At 43.6% G+C, this 9,376-nt stretch overlaps 3 protein-coding genes and 1 long non-coding RNA gene across 4 annotated transcripts; all 4 read right to left on the bottom strand.

Annotated features, from left to right (window-relative positions):
- Nucleotides 1-398: 398 nt before the first annotated feature.
- Nucleotides 399-1,658, bottom strand: LOC134209587 (uncharacterized). The gene has a single exon (XM_062685584.1). The coding sequence runs from the start codon at nucleotides 1,656-1,658 to the stop codon at nucleotides 399-401; it is 1,260 nt and encodes a 419-aa protein (XP_062541568.1).
- A 126-nt stretch (nucleotides 1,659-1,784) lies between these two features.
- On the bottom strand, nucleotides 1,785-2,478 carry LOC134215946 (uncharacterized). Its single transcript, XR_009980382.1, has 2 exons — nucleotides 2,105-2,478; nucleotides 1,785-1,879 (listed from the first exon to the last, which is right to left on the bottom strand). It is a non-coding gene; the product is annotated as an uncharacterized LOC134215946 (long non-coding RNA).
- A 1,941-nt stretch (nucleotides 2,479-4,419) lies between these two features.
- LOC134209586 (uncharacterized) lies at nucleotides 4,420-7,197 on the bottom strand. Its single transcript, XM_062685583.1, has one exon. The coding sequence runs from the start codon at nucleotides 7,195-7,197 to the stop codon at nucleotides 4,420-4,422; it is 2,778 nt and encodes a 925-aa protein (XP_062541567.1).
- A 269-nt stretch (nucleotides 7,198-7,466) lies between these two features.
- Nucleotides 7,467-8,309, bottom strand: LOC134209585 (uncharacterized). Its single transcript, XM_062685582.1, has one exon. It carries the CDS (start codon nucleotides 8,307-8,309, stop codon nucleotides 7,467-7,469), a length of 843 nt encoding a protein of 280 aa, XP_062541566.1.
- Nucleotides 8,310-9,376: the final 1,067 nt, after the last annotated feature.

The following is a 9,376-nucleotide window of genomic DNA, read 5'->3' as shown; positions in this document are numbered from 1 at the left end:
ATGATCCGAATGATAACCGCATACCAGGAGGCCGATGTTGATCCGCATCTGTCAAAACAAAACAGCGATTTGGATCCGAATTCAAGAATGGAGAATTATAACACGTAACTTGCGCATCGCCCCCTCAGCAGATGTGGCTGGATTGCCACTATAATGCCAACGGTTGCCCCAAATGGGGGCGTACATAACTTTGTTGTAGATTGGTGATGAGGCGATGACGTATTCTGGAACAGATGTCGATTCCTCCCAGGCATGGTGAATTCTGTTAAGGGAGAACGCATCAGAATGTTCCCGGACTTGCAGTAGACATATACATAACTTTGGGGTTGCCCCCAGGCAGTAGCGACGGTTTGTATCGCTGGATGCCTTAAGATGCCCCGTACGGGGGCGAAAAATACTTATTGCTGGCGTGTTGGTTCATCGGTCTGGTTGTCCCTGATGGGCAGAATACAAATTTTGGAGATTGCCCGGCGATATTGACCCTCCTTTGTGCGAACGGTGACAACCCTAACGTTTCCATCTTGCCCTGGATGGATCTCGGTCACGCGTCCCACTCGGCACTTGAGAGGTGGAATATTATCCTCTTTCAATAGAACCATAGTTCCAACGTTCAAGTTGTTCCGGTGCTTTGTCCACTTGTTGCGGCTCTGAAGATTCGACAGATAGTCAGTTGACCATCGTCTCCAGATAATTTGATTGAACCGCTGCATCATCTGCCACCTGGAGAGTCTGTTCTCCGGTAGCTCCAGAAGTCTAGGCTCCGGCATCGCAGTGAGCGGACGCTGCACCAGGAAATGACCTGGAGTCAATGCTTCCAAATCGTTCGGGTCGTTGCTAAGCGGAGTCAAAGGTCTCGAATTGAGGCATGCCTCTATTTGAGCTACGATGGTGTGCATCTCATCAGGTTTCAGCATCCTGTTACCAATTACCCTTTTCATATGGCCCTTCAGCGATTTCACCGCAGCTTCCCACAAGCCGCCAAAATTGGGTGACTTGGCCGGTATGAATTTGAAGGTTATCGAGTCTCTTGAGGTTTCTGCGCAAAGCTGCTCTTGAAGTTGCTGTCGCTGAAACATGCGGTCTAACTCACTCAGCTGCCTCCGTGCTCCAACGAAATTTGTCGCATTGTCGCAGTAGATTTCGATTGGCTTCCCACGTCTGGCGACGAATCTTCTCAGAGCGGCAAGGAATGCTTCTGTAGTTAGGTCCATAACTACCTCGATGTGTACGGCTTTGCACGCCATGCAAACGAACACGCAGAGGTAACATTTCACAGGAGCGCCTTTCCTCGTTGCAGGCTGCAGTTCGAAGGGTCCACAGTAGTCAATTCCCACCCGTTGGAAGGCAGGAGCAGGCGAAACTCTCTCAATCGGCAAATCTCCCATCAGCTGCTCGTGAACCGTTGGTTTCGCTCTAAAACATTTGACGCATTCATGCGTCACCCTTTTGGCCAAGTTTCTCACACTCAGTGGCCAAAATCTTTCCCGTATGCAGGATATCATCAACTGAGGCCCTGCATGGAGCAGTCGGTGATGGTAGTCGATTACAATTAGCTTCGTTAAAGGATGGCGGCTATCCAGGATAATCGGGTGTCTGCGCCCTCGCGAAACTGGAGCATTTCCAAGCCGGCCGCCAACGCATAGTGTCCCATCAACCATTATCGGGTTAAGGTTTCGGAGCTTCGATGTTGTTCTGACTTCATTTTTTGACGCAAGATCAGACAATTCCAGCGGAAAGCATTCCGATTGGGCGAGTTGCACTAAAACTAGTAATGCTGCTTCGTGTTCGGCGGCTGTTATAATGCCGCACCTTCGCTGAAATTTGTTTCGTGGTTTGCAGTTGAACGAGAACCGACGGATCCAAGCAGTTATGCGTATAGCTGAAGAAATCGTATCAAAATTTAATGCCGAAACAAATGTTCACATATATGGTGACTTTAATCAGCGAGCAGCTATTTTTATTGTTGACGACGAAAATGACCATTTTTTGATACCAATTGTAGGAGATAATGAAACACTTCAAACTCTCTTTGACAAAAGTTCAAACATAGGATTGCATCAAGTGAATCATGTTAGAAATCATAACAATTGCTACCTAGACTTACTTTTTACTAATATGACTGATGATTTCTGCGTGACCGAGTCATCTTCCCCTCTATGGAAAAACGAAGTGTTTCATATTGCAATTGAATACTCCATTTTCAACCACGAGACATCTAGAACATTTGATGACAATTTATCCGAACCCTATCTCGATTTTAGAAATGCAAACTACGAGCTTATTAAAAATAACTTGAACTGTATCGATTGGCAAACCCTTATCGGCAACCTAAATCCTGACCAAGCCGTAAATGTATTCTATCAAACATTGAGCGATGTATTAATGATGACAGTACCTATAAAGCAAAACAAAAAATATAAAAATAAGATTCCAGCATGGTACAATAGGAATATAGTTAATATAAAAAATAGAAAACAAAAAGCGCATAAAGCGTATAAGAATAATAGGAACGATTCAAATTTAGCATATTATTTGTCATTATGTGATGAGTTGAATTTAGAAATTAAAAATGCACATGATGATTACACTAATAAGATTGAACGCAATATTAAATCAGACCCAAAATCATTTTTCAACTATGTTCGAGATAAACAAAAATCCAGTAGTTTTCCAACAAAAATGCAACTTGACAATAAGATTGGGAATAATTCATTTGAAGTCAGTAACTTATTTGCTGATTTTTTCCAAGACGTTTACACAACACATGATAACTGTCATCGTGATTACTCTTATTTCTCTTACCTTCCTGAGTTAGAAAATGATGTCGCAGTCGATAACATATCTCCAAACGAAATCCTACATGCCCTCAAATCTTTAAACTCTACGAAGGGTGCTGGCCCTGACCGCTTACCACCTATACTGTTTAAATCGCTTCCAAATGAGTTTGTTAATCTTTTGTTCTGATTATTTAATTCATCTTTGAAACACAATACGCTTCCTGCTATTTGGAAACAATCGTTTTTGATACCAATTTTCAAAAGTGGCAAAAAAATTTGACATTAAAAATTACCGTGGCATCGCTATATTGTCTTGCATTCCTAAGTTATTTAAATCCATTATTAATAATAAAATCTTCACACAAGTTAAAGGTTTGATTACCGGTAACCAGCACGGTTTTGTTAAAGGAAGGTCAACAACGACTAACCTGCTGCAATTTGTATCATTTTCGATAAACGCTTTAGATAGATGAAATTATGTTGAAGCTCTATACACTGATTTCAGTAAGGCGTTTGACAGAGTTGATATTTCTCTCTTACTTTTCAAATTATCCAAGCTAGGCCTCAATCCCAGGTTAATAAAATGGATTGAATCATATTTGACTGGCAGAACCCAGAGAGTAAGATTTGATGGATGTTTGTCAAAACAAGTTAAGGTTACATCTGGAGTACCACAAGGATCCCACCTTGGTCCATTGTTATTCATCTTATTCGTCAACGATGTGAATCATGTTTTGAATTACCTGAATGTTTCAATTTACGCAGATGACATGAAACTCTTTTTAGAAATACATAAGCAATCTGATCTACTAGTGTTTCAAAATGAAATCAACGATTTTTATAAATGGTGTAAGAAAAATCTGTTACAACTGAATATAAAAAAGTGCCATTCAATCTCGTTCACAAGAAAGATCAATACGGCACAAGAACAAATATACATAGGTCAGAAAACAGTTGAAAGATGCAAACTAATTAGAGATTTAGGTATCATTCTGGACTCCAAATTATCGTTTATAGATCACTATAATAATATTATCTATAAAGCAAGCAACATGCTTAGTTTTATCAAAAGATTCAGTTATAATTTCAATGATCCTTACACAATCAAAACTTTGTACGTTGCACATGTTAGGCCTCATTTAGAATACTGCAGTGTAGTTTGGGCTCCGTATCATGAAACACATGTAAACCGCATAGAATCAGTTCAGAAACAATTTTTCTTTTTGTGCTCCGAAAACTAGGGTGGACGCCTCTCCCACTGCCTCCGTACGAATCACGGTCTTTATTAATTAACCTCGAAGAACTAAAAAAGCAAAGGGCATTTTAAATGATCGCTTTCATGAACGATATTATCGCACAAAGAGTGGATAGTAGTGAAATTTTGGCAAATATTAATTTTTACGCCCCTATCCGTCCACTTAGAAATAGAAGTCTATTTTATATCAATAATCAAAGAACAAACTATGGCAGAAATGGCCCAATAAATAGAATGATGACATGTTATAATGCACATTGTGAAACAATTGATGTAACGATGAGTAAAACTAATCTAAAAAAAGTGTTCTTCTCTAGACAAGTTAGGTAATGACTGAAGAACACATAGACTAGATAATAAGTATTTATTGTACAAAGTATAATTGGTCTACATTTGATTGACGGCAAATAAATAAAAAAAATAAATAGTATTCAGCAGAGCCGATCGCAACGTGAAGATTTCATTCGGAGGCAGAATCTGAAGAACGGCTGACAGTAGCGGTCTTTCCTCCAGGGTCACCGAATCGAATTGCTGTTCTGGAGCCAGCGTGCTTACTGGCCAATACTGTGTATCCATTTTCAACCAATCTGGACCAGTCCACCACAGGGAACTGTCAGCTATTTGAGCTGGAGTTGCTCCTCTCGATATTATATCCGCAGGATTGTCGATCCCCGGAACATGGTTCCAAGCACCATCCTTTGTGGTGTGCTGTATCTCCGATACACGGTTGGCCACGAAAGCTTGCCATCTTGACGGGTGTAAGGAAATCCAGCATTTGACAATTGTAGAATCAGTCCAGAAGAATGACTTCGCTTCAATCGCCATGCTGGTTGAGACAGATTCGTATAAGTGCGCCAACAGTAGCGCTGCAGATAGCTCCAGCCTGGGCGTGGACTGCCTTTTCTTTCTTCTGCTGAGATCCTCCAATGGCGCAATCCTAGATTTTGCCATAAGCAGGTTGACGGTAATATTTCCGTTTCGATCCATACAGCGCAAAAAAACCGCTGCACCGTACGCCTTATCGCTTGCATCGCTGAATCCATGGAACTCGCACGAGATAATGTCTTTACCTAAACCGATCCACCGAGGAACAGATACCGTGTCCAACTCTCGAAGATTGGCTCTGAACTGCAACCATCGTGACTGAAGTTCTTCGCTGAGTGGCTCATCCCACGAGTATTTTCCCTTCCACAACTCTTGAAGGAATATTTTCCCCTGGACCACCACCGGACCAACTAACCCATATGGATCAAACAAACGAGCTATCTCTGATAGCACCACACGGTGCGTGATTGGCTCACTTGGCCTCAAATCAGGAACTTTGATCCATAGCGTGTCGGTAGCTGGCTCCCAGGTAATGCCCAGCGTCTTGACAGTTGTCTTCTCGTCCAAGTCCAGAAGTTCACGATCGTCTCTCAGATGGGAAGGAATCGTTCTCAAAATCTGCGAATTGTTGGAATTCCACTTTCTCAGGTTGAATCCTGACCCCTTAAGAAGCTCCAGAACTTCCTTGCACAGTAGAATGCCTTCTTCGATTGTATGCGATCCTGCTAGCATGTCGTCCATATAGAAGCTCCGTTTGACCACCCTAGATCCAACGGGATAGCGATCCGCTCCTTCTTCGGCACACTGGTTGAGGCACCGAGTAGCCAGGTAGGGTGCTGATGACGTACCATACGTCACAGTGGTGAGCTTAAACGTCCGCAATGGCTCCTGGGACGTATTTCTCCAGAATATTTTGTCCAGCTGCTGATCCTGCTCGCTTTGCCATACCATCCGGTACATTTTCTCCGCGTCTCCAACAATAGCATATTTAAACATGCGAAACCGCAACAGGATACTTCGGAGATCATCTTGAACAACAGGTCCCACCATCAAGACGTCATTCAATGACACACCAGAATCAGTAGCGCAGGATGCATCGAAAACTACTCTTAGTTTTGTAGTCGTGCTGTCGGGCTTCAGCACTGCGTGGTGCGGGATATAATATTCCTGAGTAGAAACTTCATCTTCGCTGCCGTTTACGACTTCTTGCATGTGACCCATTTGCAAGTATTCGTGCATGAAAGCTGTGTATAGCGCCTTCATTTCTGTGTTGGCGTCCAACCGTTTCTCCATTGACAGGAAACGTTTCTTCGCTATCAGCTTCGATTTTCCCAACTTCTCGATCATGTTCGTTCTCTTCGGCAGCGTTACTCGAAATTTGCCATCTGAATCTCTGGTAGTTGTCTCCTTAAAAATAGCTTCGCATGCAGACTCCTCGATGGACAGACAGCTCTTCGTGCGACATGATTCCAGCTCCCAGAACCTCGCTAGTTCCTCACGGAGTTCTTCCGTAGTCACAGGCGCAGAGGCTATCATGTTGTAGCTGACCACAGAGGCATCTGGAATACTTCCGGCAACAATCCATCCCAGCTGTGTGTTCCGAAGAATCAATCCCGAACCAGGGAGCTTTCGCTGTGAGTCCAACAGGAGGTCGTAGAAGATAACCGCACCCAAAATCACGTCAACCGCCCCAGACTCGTTGAAGTTTGGATCCGCCAAAGAAATTCCCTCCGGTAAATGACACGAGGAAATATCGAAGCTTTGCTGCGGCAGGTTCGACGTAATCTTCGACAGCACATAGAACTTCAGTTCACACGACACGTACGACGAATTGCACGAAGAAATTGTAGCTAACACTGCTTGCTTGCTGACAGACGAACAACCACCCACACCTTTCACAGGCAAATTTTCTCGATCTCGCTGGAACTTCAACTTCTGAGACAACGACTCGGACATAATACAGATCTGTGAACCGTTGTCCAGCAAAGCGCGCGCAAATACGGTGTTTCCGTGACGATCACCAAGTTTCACGATAGCGGTAGACAGAAGCGCAATGCTTGACTGATGGTGTGTTTCGGATGTTGTAGCAGTGTGGTGTATTGTAGGAGTATTGGTGGGAGGTATCAAGCGTGCATACTGCGAAGATGTACTTGGTGTTTGTGTAGGCTGTGGGTTGTTGTGTGAATTGTTCCGGGTTTGGGCCTGATATGAGTGCTGTGACGGTGGGTTCGCGACTTGAGGTCTCTTCGTTTGGACTTGGGAGGAGGTTGGCTTGAAGTTTGCTCCTGGCTCACCGGAGCGACGTATGGATGGAGCATATAATGATGATTTCCTCCGCATTTGCCACAAGCAGACCTCGAACAATCCATGACAAAGTGTCCAGATCGCAGACACTGCAGACACAATCCAAGCTTCCGCACGATCATCTTCCTATCGATGACCTTCATTTTCCCGAAGCGTCTACACTGCTCAATGGAATGCGATCCACCGTTGCAGACTTTGCAAATCGCATCAGATGACACTGCAGCATGAACCACTTGACTCTTAACCGGCCTCTTGAACTCGATGCTCCATCGCGCTGACGTGGACTGAAGAATAGCACAGTGTTTTTAAAGGAATTCCATCATGGGCTTGTACGATGGAATGTCCTTCGAACTGTGGTGCGTTTCCCAGTGTCGCATCGTATCGTCATCAAGCTTCTGGGAAAGCATGAATGCGAGTAGCGTACCCCAGTTGTCGGTAATCTCTCCTAGCTTCTCCAGCTGCTGCAAATTAACCCTAAATGTCGTTAGAAGATGATTCAATCCCTGATAGCCTTCCACCTTCATCGGAGCAACGGCGAAAATGGCTCTCAAGTGTTCTTGAGCAATCAGCTTGTGATTCTCGTATTTGGCCTCCAGAGTGGCCCAAGCAAGGGCATAGTTTGCAGAGCTGACCTGGATTTGGTTGATCTGGAGTTGAGCTTCATCCTTCAATGACGTTCGAAGATAGTTGAACTTGTCAATGCAATTCAACTGATTGTTGTCATGGATCAATGACTTGAAATTGTCCCGGAAGTTGATCCATTCAGAAAGCTTGCCAGAGAAAGTGGGCAGCCTCAGCTCTGGATACTTTATCCGTGACGGCTGACACGCTTCGCCTACCGTTTGCCGTCCCGACACATCTCCAGCGTTTCCGACCGTCTTCGAAAATAACTGCTGCTTCAGTCTGAAGTATTTATTCTCAAACTCCTTAAAGATTTCTTCGTTCTCCCTCTTCCGAGCCTCAGCCATGTCCTGCGGTCTACTTTCACCGGATTCATCCTTAGCTGCATCCTGTATATCCAGATCGTCGGTTTGAACCTCAATTTGTACTCGCACTTCACAATACTTGTCGTACACTTCGTCAAGTTTCTGCATGCGAAACTGCACTACGCACTTATCACGCACTTCGTCATACGTTTCCACCCGCATAATTAGAAACTGTACATGGATATTTTCCCGTGCGGTCGACAACAGTATCCTTTATTGTTGACAACTGTAAATGAACAATCTCATATAAAGTTTTAACAGTTTGTGGTACGGTTATCCGACAAATAACAATATGTTGAATGGGTTGTTAAGTTATGTCACCATAAAAAATCGTCTGTTTTCGCGTGCAAAATTTTCGCTCAACAGTATGATAAAATGTTGACATATAATGCAGGAAATAAAGAACATTTTAGAGACAGCATGTTATATGTTGACATTTAGTGATGATGTCGAGCAGTTATGGTTGAATCGATCGAAAAGTATTCGATAACCGCAACGTAAACTGTGAAGCTATATCTTACATCGTAATAATGATTCTGACTATATAACATGTTGTTTTTTATTATGCGGGCAAGAACTCCTCAATGTTCTCCATAGTAATCCACGCATGACGCTCCTGCTTCACAAGAGCTCGTAAATCGGACACTGGCATTTTGCTTGAATCACTTCACTTCACAACTCACTCCCGAGACCTCAAGCGACCGAGCGAATTGACAAAGACAGGCAAAAATTGTCAAAAGTGAATAATCACTTCCCAGCAATCTCAAGTGCCTTCAAAAGGCAATAAATCATAAAAACCGGAGAATCACAACTTATTCCCCACTGTGCTCTACTGGGTATGTACAACTTGCATGCAATTTTATGCTCCACACGAGCATGAAACAATCTACCTCAGTAGAGTTTCTATGTCTGGTGACAAAATAAATCAATCCAGACACCTCAACCACACAATCTCTCACACAGGCTACTTATCTCGTATCGGCGATCTCCAGATGTCCACCCCAGGCCCTGGGTTCGGTTACGTTTGTCCACAAAAGGCGAGCAATCCTTCCGATCCTCTGATTGTCTGCAGAAACCAAACACAACACTCCAAAAGGCCACACAGGCGACGGCAAAGAATCACCTAAGCAGTTTCCTTTTCAACACACGGGTCTCTACCCGGTCAATTAAACCACTTTTACGATGGCGTTCCGCGCCAAAAAAACAAAGTACCGAACAATTAGCAATCG

This window comes from Armigeres subalbatus, chromosome 2 (assembly GCF_024139115.2).
Source record: "Armigeres subalbatus isolate Guangzhou_Male chromosome 2, GZ_Asu_2, whole genome shotgun sequence".
Taxonomy (NCBI): Eukaryota; Metazoa; Arthropoda; class Insecta; order Diptera; family Culicidae; genus Armigeres; species Armigeres subalbatus.
This window is presented reverse-complemented; position numbering and strand designations above follow the sequence as displayed.